Source organism: Mus musculus, chromosome 14 (genome assembly GCF_000001635.26).
Source record: "Mus musculus strain C57BL/6J chromosome 14, GRCm38.p6 C57BL/6J".
Lineage (NCBI taxonomy): Eukaryota > Metazoa > Chordata > Mammalia > Rodentia > Muridae > Mus > Mus musculus.
Genome location: NC_000080.6, coordinates 37059271 through 37073743, shown reverse-complemented (window position 1 = coordinate 37073743; position 14473 = coordinate 37059271). Strand labels below are relative to the sequence as shown.

General features: G+C 42.7%; 2 protein-coding genes across 6 annotated transcripts in view; both read right to left on the bottom strand.

Annotated features, from left to right (window-relative positions):
* Lrit2 (leucine-rich repeat, immunoglobulin-like and transmembrane domains 2) lies at positions 1–9311 on the bottom strand. 4 transcript variants are annotated; one of them, XM_030247792.1, is made up of 5 exons: positions 9255–9311; positions 5690–5863; positions 5202–5268; positions 4487–5089; positions 911–1871 (listed from the first exon to the last, which is right to left on the bottom strand). In XM_030247792.1, the coding sequence occupies exons 4-5, from the start codon at positions 4800–4802 to the stop codon at positions 1114–1116; spliced, it is 1074 nt and encodes a 357-aa protein (XP_030103652.1). In that variant the 5' UTR covers positions 4803–5089; positions 5202–5268; positions 5690–5863; positions 9255–9311; the 3' UTR covers positions 911–1113. The 4 variants fall into 4 exon arrangements, with proteins under 4 accessions (XP_030103651.1, NP_001347063.1, NP_775594.1 ...); XM_030247791.1 differs by having other exon boundaries at positions 1–1871; positions 4487–5268; NM_001360134.1 differs by lacking the exon at positions 9255–9311 and having other exon boundaries at positions 1–1871; positions 4487–5268; positions 5690–5715.
* Positions 8806–14473, bottom strand: part of Lrit1 (leucine-rich repeat, immunoglobulin-like and transmembrane domains 1) — a 22464-nt gene continuing 16796 nt past the window's right edge. For both annotated transcript variants that reach the window (XM_017316012.2, NM_146245.2), the window contains 2 exons: positions 13475–13783; positions 8806–12129 (listed from right to left, as the gene is read on the bottom strand). In XM_017316012.2, the coding sequence (XP_017171501.1) occupies positions 11153–12129; positions 13475–13783 (1286 nt within the window). In that variant the 3' untranslated portion in view covers positions 8806–11152. The remainder of the gene's footprint in view (positions 12130–13474; positions 13784–14473) is intronic.

Sequence of the window (14473 nt, the reverse complement as noted above, 5' to 3'; positions counted from 1 at the left end):
TAAGACTAGAAAATGCTAAAATTTATTGAAGTTATCAGAGGGGAGGAATGTAATTTTTTTCTACTTTTGGTACAATAGTGACTTAATTAGATTTTCATTGCTATGCTGAAACACCATGACTAAAAAGGAAGTTGGAAGGGAAAGGGTTTATTTGGCCTACACTTCTGTGTCACAATACATTGTTGAAAGAAGCTAGGACAGAAACTCGAACAGGGAAGGAACCTGGAGCCAGGAACTGATGCAGAGGCCATGGAGGGGTGCTGCAAAATGGCTTGCTCAGTCTGCTTTCTTATAGAACCTAGGACCACCAGCCCGGGAATGGCACCACCCACAGTGGGCAGGGCCAACCCCCCCTCAATAACTAATTTAAAAAATGTCCTACAGCCCCAATCTTGTGAAGGCAGTTTTGATTGAAGTTTTTTTTTCCTCCTATCATATGACTTCGGCTTGTGTCGACTTGAAATAAAACTGTCCAGCACACACAGGGAATTTCCATTTTAAAAGGTTTAATTCTTTTTCCTTGAAGAAAAAAATATAAGAACCCAAAGTAATGAAGGGTGATTAATTTCAATATGAGTGTTGCCACCAATTTTTAAAATGTTATTTCAACTGTCATTGATTCTCAATGCATCCACATGAGCACAGTGCTTGTAGTAAGGCCAGTTGTTGGCTTATTTGTAAAACAGCAGAATCCATCCTCTGTAGACCAGTGCCCTGCCACTGGCTAGATAAGTGATGGACAGAAACTTGATAGACCTTTATGAGATCAAGTTTCTTTATCTACAATAAATCTTATACTTTGCAGGATAATGCATATGAGATGTTCTGTGTAAACCTTATAGGGCTAGGCATATATAAGAGTAATATTTGTTATTTTCTAGCCACTATCAGGCATAGTTTAATAGGTCAGAGCTCTATTGGCTTTAGCTTTATGAAGATAAATACTGTGTCCCCTTTCTTATTTCTGAATTCTCTTCATCAAATACCTTAATTAGAACACAGTGGCTGCTCAAGAAATCCTTGCTTGATAAATGGATGGAACCAAGTTGTGCTGTCATGGGAAGTTGGATTCAGGAACTAGAGGTCTATTCATTTCCATGCCATGGTGGGTTGTTAACTGATACCCTCCTTTTCTACCTCCTCATCCTCCTCCATGACTCTGTGACTCTCACCATCCTCATAGACACCTGAAGGGTCTTTGAAAGAGTTATCCTTGCACTGTGGTACTGCTTGTGGGCATCTTAGGGTTTTCCTGTGAAGAGGACAACGGCGCCAACACCACTCACTGAAGTTGTATGGACCCTGGGATACCCAGACATAAGCACCCACAGGCAGTGCCAGGAGCACAGCACACAAGACTACAGTGACATGCAAGAGGTGCTCACGACCCTCTAGCCCACCACTGTCTTTGCCTGTCACAAAGACCACACACTGGCCCTGGCTTGGAGGCTGATTCCTCAGGCTGAGACATGCTTTATATTTTGTAGCAGGGAGAAGGTCATCCACGGCGTATGTGTTGATTCCAGGGCCTATGTGGACCACCTTCTTCCTGAGAGCTTCATCAGATGTAATATAGAGGGTGAACCATTGTTCCTCAGCAAGGTTGGTCACTGTGAGCCACTGCAGCAAGATGCCATGCACTGTCTGCTTGACCACTCGTAGGTCAACATAGGCACTGACCTCTGAAGAGGTGGAAAGGAAATGCAATCCAGGCATGGCCTGTGCAGGCTGGACATAGAGTAAGATGACAAGGGAGCTCCTGCCGATGGAGTTGAAGGCCATGCAGGTATAATTACCGCCATCTACCAGTTGAGCTGCTGGGATGACAAGCTGAGACAGAATGATACCTTCTGCAATTGGCGAGGCCAACACTGGGTGAAAAAAACAAAACAAAACAAAACAGGTGTGCATTTCTGTGATAGACAGCTGGAAAGTTCTCAGTCTAGTGCTAGGTCTTATGTTTAAGGGATGGTTATTATTTATTAAGTATGTTCCTGTGTCAGGGGTTATCTTTCTTGAAGTGTTATAGAGTAAACATTTAATTTGCTATAAGATGCTGAGAGTTGGAGCAGGTGATTAACTTATTCATGCTTGTTTAGAGGTAGCAATTATGTGGAGCCCATTCTTTTATCTAAGGAGACCATATTCTTTTAGCATTTGTTGTGCCCACTTTGGCCTTACTGAGCCTGATACCATGTCTTAAGGAGACTTCAAAATGGTGTGATTAAGAGATATTGTGAGCCGGGTGGTGGTGGCTCATGCCTTTAATCCCAGCACTTGTGAGGCAGAGGCAGTTCGAGACCAGCCTGGTCTACAAAGTGAGTTCCAGGACAGCCAGGACTATAAAGAGAAACCCTGTCTCAAAAACAAAAAACAAAAAACAAAAACAAAAACAAAAACAAAAAACCCAAACAAACAAACAAACAAAGAGATATTGTGAGCACCAAAGGAGCTCAAACTTCACAGATGTGCAGTTCCTCAGAACCTAGAAATCAAATAACTGGGCTCCCACTTCTTTCAAATACACCATACTGGGAAAAAACTTAAGTTCTCTTAGCCTCAATCTCCTTGTCAAGAAAATTAAATAACATACACTCTACAAGTTTTATAGAAAGCTTTACCTGTAATTATTTCTAGATATAACACAGTATCAAGAGTGATTATTGTGGGCTAGCAAGATATCTCAGCAGTTAATGATACTGGTCGTTCTTACAAATGATCCAGGTTTGACTCCTATCACCCACATGGTAGCACTCTAGCTTCAGGAAATCCAATACACTTTTCTGGCCACAGCAGGCATGAGGCATGTATGGGATGCACAAACATACATGAAGGTAAAACACTCATTGGGCAGGCCAGTTTTATGGCAGCATGACACAGCTAGAGTCATTGGAGAGGAGACAGCCTCAACTAAGAACATATTTTCATAAGATCAGGCTGTAGGCAAGCCTATAGCATGTTATCTTAATTAGTGATTGATGAGGGGTGGGGCCACCGCTAAGATGATTGTCCTGGTTTCTTTAAGGAAGCAGGCTCAACAGCTCTGTGGACCAAGTCAGTAAGCAGCGTACCTCCATCAATTAGCTTCTGCCTTGAGGTTCCTGTCCTGACTCCATTCAATGATAAACAATACAGTGATGATGAAGCATAAGCCAAATAAAACCCTTTCCTCCCCAAGTTATTCGATCATAGTGTGTTATCACAGCAATAGTAACACTGGGTAAGACACCATACACATAAAATATATAAATAAAACATTTTTGAAAATAGTGATGATAGAGCATCACTGGACACCAATCTTTCTTGCCTCTCTCTACCTCCCTTCTTCCCTCCCTTGCTCCCTTCCTCCCTCCTCCTCCTCTTCCTCCTCCTCCTCCTCCTCCTCCTCCTCCTCCTCCTCCTCCTCCTCCTCCTCCTCCTCCTCCTCCTCCTCCTCTTCTTCTTCTTCTTCTTCTTCTTCTTCTTCTTCTTCTTCTTCTTCTTCTTCTTCTTCTTGATTTTAAAAGAAAACTAGAATGATGAATCCTGTCTCTCTCGGCTGTTAGCATTTAACACCTTGCCAATACAGTAAGATTTAAAAATAAAGGGAAAAGTAAAAACTTCAGTCAGTTGTATATTTTTTTAAACCTCCTAGAGGCTCATCATTATCTATGAAAACTGGCTTTGTTGAATCCCCCAAATATTATTGCATTTCAGGTGTTTTAGACAGAGGACAAGTTAAGACCCTACAGCTGTCTTTCCAGATCCAACATGCTCCTGGGAGCCCTTGCATGGCTTTGGGAAATGGTAAGACCTACTCCAAGGAAGGAGGTGCCAGTTCTGGGTCTCTGGAAGTCATTTAATCTCTCTAGGCCCTATAATTTTGAGCTAATGTTGTCTGGTTAACACAATAATTTGAAGTAATATTCAGTAATAAATATTCAGTTGATATGTAGGACTTGCTATTCTTATCTTAAGGGGATCACTCAGGGCAACACAACAGAAATACATATGTAACAATACATATTGTTGGCCCTGCACTGACTGAGTTCAAATCTCTGGAGTGGGGCCTTATAAATCATATTTCAATAAGCACCCCATGTAATTCTGGTGAGGCAAGTCTAGGAGATAAATAACACTTACTATAATAAGTTCTAGCCAGAAATTTTAGGATTCTAAAATTTTAGTATTATGCTTTTCACCCAGAAGGTCCTCAAACAATGTATTTGCCCATTGTAAGTCTATTAACATTTATATACTATAAGAGATGATCAGATCCAATATATCTATTTATATATGAGATCTGCATGTACCCACTTTAAACAATGCTGATAGTGGAATGCTACCTTGAACTCTTTTCTGTTCTATGGAGTTAATCCATATATATGTCCATCTTACCTGCACCCATCCTTTATGACAGGCACCGTTTACACCTCTATATTGAGGCAGAGTCCTAACAGACCTCTACACTGCCCCCATATATATACAGAGAGTACAAATGGCTTACCATCAAATTCTCTCCACGTGCTCAGGGGATACTTCCATGCAATGGTTGGTGAGGGACTGGCTTGTGCAAAACATTGCAGAGTCACGTTCTTTCCTACCTGGATAGTGACATTGACACTAGGGGTTGAAATAGTTGGCTTCATACAAACTCCGAGCTCAGTCTCATGTAAAAGCTGCCCTGCCTTAGAGACAGGACCCTGGCATACCAGGTACGAATTCACCAGTATGAAAGGGGGACCAACGGACTTGACAAACTGAGCAAGTCCCCTTAATCGGCAGTCGCACAACCAAGGATTATTGTGCAGCGACAATACCATATTGGAAAGAAACTCAGCTCCACAACCAAGCTGTTGCCGTTTCTGATAGGCTGGCCAGTTCAAGAAGACACCCTTGGATACAACTGTCAACCTGTTGGAGGATATGTCAAGGTATATCAGGTTGGTTAGGAACTGAAGAGCCAGTTCTGGGACAGAATCAATCCGGTTGTGTTTGAGATCCAAAACCCGCAGGAGAGGGGTGGCGCGGAACGCTGTCCATGGTACTGAACGGAGTTTGTTCCCCTCTAGTCTCAGCTCTCTCAGCTCTGGCAGGTCCTCCAGGGCGCCTAGGTGGATCACAGTGACATTGTTAAAGTTGAGCCAAAGGTATTCCAAACTGCTCATGTTGGTGAAAAACCCCTGGGAAAGTTCAAATAAGGGTGAGTTTTCAATTCTCACTTGCTTGAGTTCTTCGGGAAAGTTGTCTGGAATCTTTCCCAAAGACATAGACATGCACTGAAGGCTCCTGTATAAGAAAGCAGAAAAACTTCAATAAGCCTCAAGGAACCTATAACTGGTATTTTGTGAGTCCTGTCACTAGACATGGAGATTAAATGAAAAATAATGAATTTAAAATAAAAGAGATGGCTTTTGGTAGAAATGTTCTGCTCCATAAACTCCAGAACCAACTAAAATGAATCCCATGGGATTTAGCTGATTTCCCACAAACTCTAAGCCTGTGTCACTCCATATCATTTTTAAAGAAAGTCTCCTCCACCCCCACATCACCCTCTGGAATCCTGTCAGCATAGCACACCTGCCAAAACTCTCCTCTGAACAGGTACACTCTGGCAGACAGAACGGCTGCACTGCATGTATAACCCAAGAGACCAGAACTTGCAAGAAACAGTAAAAAACAAAAGCCATATTTATCTGTAGGCAAATACCTTGTGTGGTTTGGGTAGGTATGGTCTCAGCTTCTGAGTAGCAAATCCTATTATTGGTAATCCATAAAGATGTAGGTCAGCACAGCAGCACTAAAGCACTGAATGCCCCGAGGTCTGTTACAGCCCAGCTCCCAGGCTCAGGAAAAGTCCATGTCGAGAAGTTGTGTCTCTTAACTAAAATGAAAAGGCTGTGGTTCTTAAGGTTGCAAAGGCGAATATACATCAGACATCAAGCTCCATTCTGTTTCTACCGTCTCTCAGCTTCTTACAAAGAAGCCAGGGAAACAATCAGGTGTTGCAAGCCTGAGTACCATAGCTCGGGATTTGGCCAGAATGCATCTAATACTTTACAGTTCACAAAGGAATCCTGAAATGCCAGTTTCCAATTATTTTCTTGAAGGGAAAGCAGATGATGAGCAACAAAACAACCCTGGGATTGTTTTCCTTGCTTGCGGTCTGCCAGCACCGCACCATGGGTGATGTGTTTAGTCATACTTCTACTGCATTAAGACTAATGCTTCTACAATCCATATCACTAGAATTGGAGAAACATCATGGTGTCCTTCCAATATGGAAGCTTAAAAACATAAGGACAAAGCTTTACAGTCTGGGGCAAGTAGCTTAATGGTCTGACTTTTCCCTGACTTTTCTAAAACACTGCATCACACCATAAAGAGCAAAATGTCAGGCTTGTGAATGTCATCTGTGACAAGATACTTCTCTATTTCTCTTCACATGTCACTATTTATTGTTTGTTCACTGTAAGTCATGTTTTCTAGGCACAACAGTGGTAAGAAAATAAACTCTATAGATATTTCCTCATTCAGTCTTCCTTGTGCTTCTGCTTCTGAGTCTGGCTGTTTGGGGGATATCTTCTAGTGTGTAAGCCGTTGTGTCTCTTCTACAGAACAAGAATCATCAGCAAACACTTCATGCTTTGGACAGGAAATGTTTAGATTAATTAATGCACAGTGCCTAGGACAATAGGTGCCCCACAATTCATCCCCTCTAAGTGACAGAGTCTAGATGAGCTGAAGTGCCACCTTTCTTATTAAATGAGAGCATATCAAGAAAATGCCAAAATTCTATGAGTTCTCATACGATTCATGATATACATTATACCCCACAAAAGGCTTCAGTGAAAAAAAAAATCTGCTTAGTAGCTAACCAGCAAGGCAGAAATGGGTCACCAGCTAAGCTGCTTACATCCCAGGCTTCCCACTCATACCAGATGTACTTTCTGGCATTCCTAGGCAATCTAACTCGACATTTGGATAGATCTTTGCAGTTACTTTCAAGGTAAAAAAATAAATCAAACAAGGAATGTGCTGTGGCATACACAAAGTCTGTGTGAGATGGGGAGATGTGCAGCTCTCATTATCTTTTAAATGATGATGAGGTGACACTCAGCTCCAGGAAGCGCTTGCACAAAGCAACATCCATTCCAAAGCAGCACACACGCAGGGATGGGCTGGGGGAGACATCCGTTTCTGACCAGTTTGTCAAAAAAGAAACAACACTGAGAGAAGTTTGCTCCAGAGCCCTTTGCCAAGTTTCCACAACTTAGGCTTACTTCATGGGACCCTGCAATTCAATGGATGGCTATCTGAAAGCACAAGTAAGTTCCTTTTTTTCCCTCTTACACCTAAATATGAAAGCCCAAAATTAAAAATCTTCCTTTTCTACAATATCTTTTCTGTCAATTCCATGTCCCACTTAGTATAAATTCAGACCTACTCACTTTTCTAGGTGTCATCCTAGAGCTTGTCTGTATCTAGATAGATATACATAGATATACATATTATGGATATAAATATAGATTCACTCGATAAGTTAGAAGAACCCTGACTAATATATTTACTTAGTGCTGTTTTGTTTAGCTTAAATAACCTGCTACCAAATGTAATCGTAAAAGTCATGAAACTCAGACATCAAAAGAAAGATAGGATCTGAGGTTATTTCATATTTAATGTCCCTCCTGAAGGAGGCTTTTAAGGATTTGAACTGTGGCATTCTCTTGAGACATAATTATTGGAGAAGAATTACTGTGTGATTATGGCATAAATATAAATTATTGCTGGGAGACAGTTCCTGTTTTATCTGAATACACTCTCAATAAAAGGATATCCCATCCAGTTGAACAGGGCCACTTACTCTCCCAAATAAGTCAATTTGAGACAGCTTAAATCAGGCAGAGAACCGGTGCGCTACTAGGTAGCAGACAGCTAACCTCCCTTTTCTCTAGACAGAGCCTTTTCCCTTTCTGTCTTTTGCCAACAATCTCTGAGATGGTGGTCCTTTCAGCACTCATGCTGTGTAGTATGCCAGTGAGAGAAACACAGACCTCATTTCAAAGCCCCTTGTACTATTCAAGCTATATGACCCCATTTTTACTACTGAGATGTTAGAAATCATGATATCTAAAAAACCCATCCATGATTCTCTAGTTGTGTTTTGTTTTTCCTTGTTGAGGTAACTATTGATATTCCAGGTGGTGGAGTTTCTCATAGCCTAAGTCTTTGATGACCAGAAGCAGAGCCTTCCCTCCATCATTCTGCTCTCAGTCAGTGAGCAAACTGCTTGAACAAGAAAGACTCATGACGGGCAAAGCCACTGCAATGTGAAATCTGCTGCTGTAGCATAAGCTGGATATGCCCTACCTACAATGCCATTGAAAGTAAACAAAGTATAGTGCCTGGGGATTGGTGGCTATCTTCAGTAGACTCAGCTCTATTCCTCTGAACAGGCTCATTTGGTCCCTTGACTAAGAGCCTAGTATGACAGAGTACATCCTCTTTCCGGCACATAACTTGGTTTCATCTGTTTATATCCTGCAACTGGGAAAGGCAGCTGAAAATACGTGAGTTTGGGCATACCATCTGAGTAGGCAGGAGGAATACAATCATGCTATAGTCTCTGGAAAATATATGATGGAGATGCCATATAAACTGATTGACATTGATTTGCAACTCCTAAACTAGCCACCCAGGGGCAGTGTCCCACAGAATCACTGTAGCCCAGTTGGCAGCTGTACAGAAAGACCAGGAATTCTTTTTCTAGGCTATTCAAAGAACATTCCGTTTTCAGGACATGAGTTACACTAAAAGATTAGTATGTAAATCAGATACCATTTATTTATTCATTTGTCAGAGGAGTTTGTTTTAGTAACATAAATACCCACAAGAACACTCCAGAAGACTCTTCCCTACAAGAGAAAACTCAGGGAAGACAGAACACAGGTAGGAAAGTTGATACATTGAGATCAAGAATCTGGACATCTTAGAGGCAATGATCACCCACACCCTGAAGGCAGCCCTCCTAGACTGCTGGAAAATTTGATCCCATCCCTATTTTTTTCTCTTTCTCTGCTCCTTTCTCCTCCTCTGTTTCTCAGTCAATATTGGGTGTATATATACATATATATATATATATATATATATATATTGCTTTCAAGTTCCTGGTTTTCCTTTTACAAAATGCAGTAAAGCTAATTGGATATTGATTCCAGTTTGTTATCTGTTTTTGTAAACATTTTATTGGATCACATCCATGCCCATTAACTCACCTGTAGTCTATATTTTTCCCCATTCCATTAGCAATGACAGAGCTTGTAATATTCATTATCAAGTTTTGTTTGCCAAAAAATATCATGTTGATCCCTGATGCAGACAAGGCCATTACTGTCCAACCAAGTAGCTTTTCTTGCTAATGGTAATGACCCACAAGTTATAATCAAATACAACCTTCATGGAGGTGACAGAAAAATATCAAGTTTGGTGACTCTAATGTCCGTGTGCACCTGTGTTCTTGTGGTTCTAATTCCAGGTTTCGGTGACTACCAAAAATTCAGTTTTCATAGTAAACTGTGGGCCATACTTCAAAGATCATTAATGAGTAAGACATAGCATCCAAAAACTTGTCAAAGACATGGATTCCAAAGAAAATTCATTTCTCCTGTCTGCACATATACTTGGTTCTTAGTTTCTTCATCTGTAAAATCAAAAATCAAAATTACCAACCTCTAGAATGGGCTGTTAGGGGCATGTTGTGAGGTCTTTTGGAAATAATAAGGGGATTTACATCTAGTCAATATTCACATGATATCAATTATCTTGAGTGGTGCTGGTTAAATACTTTCCTCGGATCACTTCTGACTGTGGAAGTCCACAATTGTTACCAAAGGACTTGCTACCCATCTTCTCAGTAGGCAAACAATAAACAGAGTTTTCAGTAGGAACGTTCACTCACTCCTGTGCACAAGCATCTCAGCAATCTATGCCATAGGCGAAACTCAGCAAGAATTCTCCTGCTACTCGCATGGTGGGTGACCAGAAAAGCTCCTACATACTCTCCAAAACCAAGAAAATTTCAGAAAACCCTGCAAAGGCTCCTCCATGAGCATGGGCTGAGTGTGAGACAAGACTGACTATGATGGTGCCTTCAGTTGTAGAAACCCCTTGGCTCTCTCCAGTCTGGCATACTGAGAATAAAAGAGCAGCAGTCTTTAGAATTTATTACAAGTAAATTCTCCAAGAATCTCTCCAAGATTATCTCCCAGAACCCCAAAGGATAAATGTTAGAATTCAATGAGGGGGATGCGTGTGGGTGAAGTGTGCGTGTGTTCAAAAACATGGCTAATGTATAGAGAACCTGTGTATATGTGTGCATGAACTGGTATAAGTGCAAACATGATGTAAGAGTATAGAGGTTGGTAAAGACTTTTCAGTAGAACCAATTGTCCAACTGCCTGGTCCAAAGCTAGGCTGCCATTGTCCAGTGGCAGTACTATAAGTGGGCCATGTAGTAAATTTGTTCCGAAAATGTTTTGTCTTCCATCGTTGTCTTCAGAGGATTAGTGTCTCTGCTTGCCTCGTTAACATTGCCTTTGGCCATGAGACTGTCTTTGGCAGGTACAATATGGACATGAGCAACAGCAACATGCCAGTCTCACATGAAGACATTCAGAGGTGTTGCATGGTTTTGCTCTTCCCTCTTATGGCATCTGAGAAAAGTCTGCCCCAAGTAGCCATTGTTGTTCTCCACCTCGGAGCCCCAGTGGAACACATGTAGCAGAGCCATGCCAGTCAACCTACAGACACATAGTGTAAAAATACATATCTAAATGATGCATACCAGAGAGTTTTTGCTTTCATTTGTTAGACAGCAGAAACTGACCGATACAAGCTAAATACTCAACACCTGTTTCTTCTCCTGGAAAAGAGAGAGAAAAATGATGCCTGATATAAATGGTTATTATGAAAGTTAAGTGAGTAAATACCTATGAAGTACTTTGGATGCTTGCTGGCACACAGTAAGTGCTTAAAACCCTGTGTTAACTATTGTTGATGTAAATGGACAAGTTACCAAATATCCAAACAATCAGGGTGACTGAGCACACAGTCAGGTATAAAAGTAAGTGTATGAGACTGAAGAGGGATGGCAGGTGTGAACAGGGACTCAGACTCAGCAGAAGTACTCATTGATGCGTCTGCCGCCCCTGACACCCAAGACCTGGGAGTCCAGGCTGGAACGGGCTGAGAGAAGCCTATCTCCCTCACTGAGGCTGCTCCTGGACAGAACTTCTGAGCTGTCCTCACTATGGCCCAGTCTTTCCAAATTAACATAGGCCCCAGAGGCCTCTGCAGAACCCCCAGTGCGGCACTTGTGGCAGCGTCTTCGGAGAGCCCCACAGCAAACCAGCAGGGTGGGAGGCAGCGCGATGATGGCGGCCACGCTGATCACCACCATGTTGATGAGTCGCTGGGTGCCCTCTGCATCCACTACCTCATCAGTAGAGAAGATGACACATTGCTCCTTCGTAGGCACCAAGCCCCGCACACAGACACATGCCACATACTTGGTCTTTGGAGCAAGTCCCTCGATAGTGACACTAGTCTTCCCAGGCTCCACAGTCATCCTTCTCATGTCTCGATGCCCAAAGACTGCATAAAGGACACTAAAGGCGGTTGTGTTCCCAGCTTGAGGGGCCTTCCACACCAAAGACACACTGTGGTAAGTATCTCCTACTACCTTGAGAGACCTGACCATCTGTGCCTCCTGGTGTTCTGATGGCTCTCTGGAGAACTCTCCTGGGACATCCATCTGAAAGTTCTGGAGAGCCAGCTCCTCCTTTATGCTGGGCATTGAGGGCTTGGTAGCCAGGGCTACATGCTCGGGCATATGAGGAACATGCCTGGCCACCAGCTTGTTGTTGTAGGCAGCAGCTTCTGCCCCCTCCCCTGTTCTTGCCCACAGGACACCTGGAATCCCACTGTATCCGGTAGAAGTCTGTGGCTCAGTGACAATCAAGGAGATCAGGGTTTCAGAAGCTCCCAGGAAGTTCTTGGCTTGGCAGATGTAGTCCCCAGAGTCAAAGAGAGACACAACAGGCAAATCTAGCAAAGTCCAACTTGAGCCGTCACTGGAGACTTCCTGGTGTACTAGGGAGAGAAAAGGCATATGGAGGAATGAATATGTTGTCTTCACAGGCTCTCTTCCTAGGCCAAGGTCACAGCACCTGGTCTACACACACTGTTGTGAACACCAGTCATCACAAGAAAATACTGGCGTGCACTCAAAGGTCAAGTGCTTCAAGGCCCACCTCACTCAAGAATAAACTACCTAAGAATAAATTGCCTTCTAAGTCTGAGGTACCCAGAGTTTATCCTTCAGGTCCTAGAGATTTGCAAAGATGTCCCTTCAGGAAAGCAGGCTGCATTGGAGATATGTAGTTTCAGGGCTGAGCATGAGGCAGAGGATAATCTAGAAGTGCTGTACCCACCCCTGCATACCTCAGTGGACATGCCTAATAAGCACCTTTACCTTTGTGATTTTACACAGTGGAGCCTTTTGCACTGCTTTGCAAACTAGTATGAACCCCTTATTCTAGGGCAACAGCTGTCAGTCTTGTTGAGGGAGCCAGAAGAAAGCTAGGTGCGATCTGAGATTTACCAGTCAGGTGCAAGAAATTATTTCTCTTCGATTTATCTTCTGCCTGTATACAGCTGTGATTCTTGTCCCTGCGGCCACCATAACAAAGATGATCCATCTCTGCCCACACAACTCAGCCAGAACAGACACTTCACATACACTGTGAAGCCAGAGTCAGGCTGATTGGCATCTCAGCTTCTTCATATGTGAGCTGTGCGATATGGGCTGAGCATTTGCCTCTCAGCACTTTTCCTCCCTTTCCTTTTCTAAAAGATTTGTTTATTTATTATATGTAAGTACAGTGTAGCTGTCTTCGGACACTTCAGAAGAGGGCATTTGATCTCATTACAGATGGTTGTGAGCCACCATCTGTAGTTCAGTCTACTAAACCTTAATGTAGCTAAGATTGCTCTTGAACTTCTAATCTTCCTGCCTCCCAAATGCTAAGGTTATAGACTCAGATTACCACGCCCAACCTTACCTGCTTTCAATGACATAATAGACATAATTTATTTAATATAAGGTTGGAAGCATATGAAGATCATATGGCAATTCCATAATTAATTATTCCTGATGAGTCTGGGTTACTATTTTAAAGAAAAAAACTTGCTAAAATATTAACTAAATTAGGAGTTATTCTCTCCCTAAAAGTCAACTTTGTATTGCTCCCAATATGAGCCCTGAGTTTCTGATAATAACATGTCTATTGAGCTCTAACAGGATGGACTGAGAGCCATTGTTATAATCGATGTCCAGTATATGAGCACATTCTATCTAATTACATGCATACAGAGGAGAGCCCAGCCTGGATTATACCAGTCCCTGCTAATACTGTCCACTTGGTTGCTCACACACCTGTGCCATTGAGTGGTCGTCCATTGGCCCTTCTCCAGCTCATCTCAGGTCCTGGGATCCCAGTTGCTCCACAACGTAGCAATACTGTGCTACCCAAAGGGGATATGATGCTGGTCACCCCTGGACGGAGCTCTGGGCTCTGACACTTTCTTAGCTCCAGCTGGCTGAAGGCCACTCCAGCCAGGCTGCGTGGACTGGCACATCTCAGTCTAGCCTCGATGAAGATCAGGTTTGAAGAAACCCAGCCATCTAGAAGATGAACCAGGTCATAGAGCCGACAGTCACACACCCAGGGGTTGTCCTGAAGCCCTGTAGAAGTGAGAATAAGCAAGAGGTTAACCTCAGATCTTCAGAACCAGCTCCATTTCTCCTCTGGGAAGAAAAGGCGGTTTTTCCACTTAGTGTCAGCAGAGCTGACCTCCAATCCCAGCTCCTTGCCTTGCCAGATGTATGGCCTGAGACTTGTTTCTCATTCCCAGTGACAGCATTGGTTTCCCTCACGGTTCCTTCCTGCATTTATTTAAAGTACTCACAGTACCAAGGATGAGAAGTCACTCAAAGATACCCTCTGGCTTGGTGACTAAAGCCCTCTGGATGAGCATGGGGACCAGAGTTTGGCTTTCCTAATACACATGTGAGTCAGGCAGGCATGTAGGAAGGTTGTATTCCTAGCACTACGAAGGCAAAGAGAGGAAACTCCTAGGGCAAACTGTAGTTAGACTAGCTGAATCAGTGAGCTCTGCATTCAGTGGGAGACCCTGCCTCAATGATAAAAATGGAGATTACGGAAGACAGTTGACCTCAACTTCGGGTTTCTTCACACATGCATGTGTACCTGTACACACATGTGCCCATATACATGTAAGTGTACAAACACACATACCACATACACTTAAATATGCAAGACAACCTTACTTAGTGACCATACGAATGGGTGATCTCACATGCAAGTGGTGAAGACTGGAAATTATACCAGCCTCTTTAGAAGCAATCAAATTG

Coding starts and splice junctions, on each gene's coding strand:
- Lrit2 (NM_173418.4), bottom strand. CDS start 5,669: ATGGCTTTTGTTTTTTACTGTTTCTTGCAAGTTCTGGTCTCTTGGGTT. Junction 5,269..5,559: donor TCAGAGGAGAGTTTTGGCAG/GTGTGCTATGCT, acceptor TTTCTTATACAG/GAGCCTTCAGTGCATGTCTA. Junction 1,872..4,486: donor CACGTGGAGAGAATTTGATG/GTAAGCCATTTG, acceptor TTTTTCACCCAG/TGTTGGCCTCGCCAATTGCA.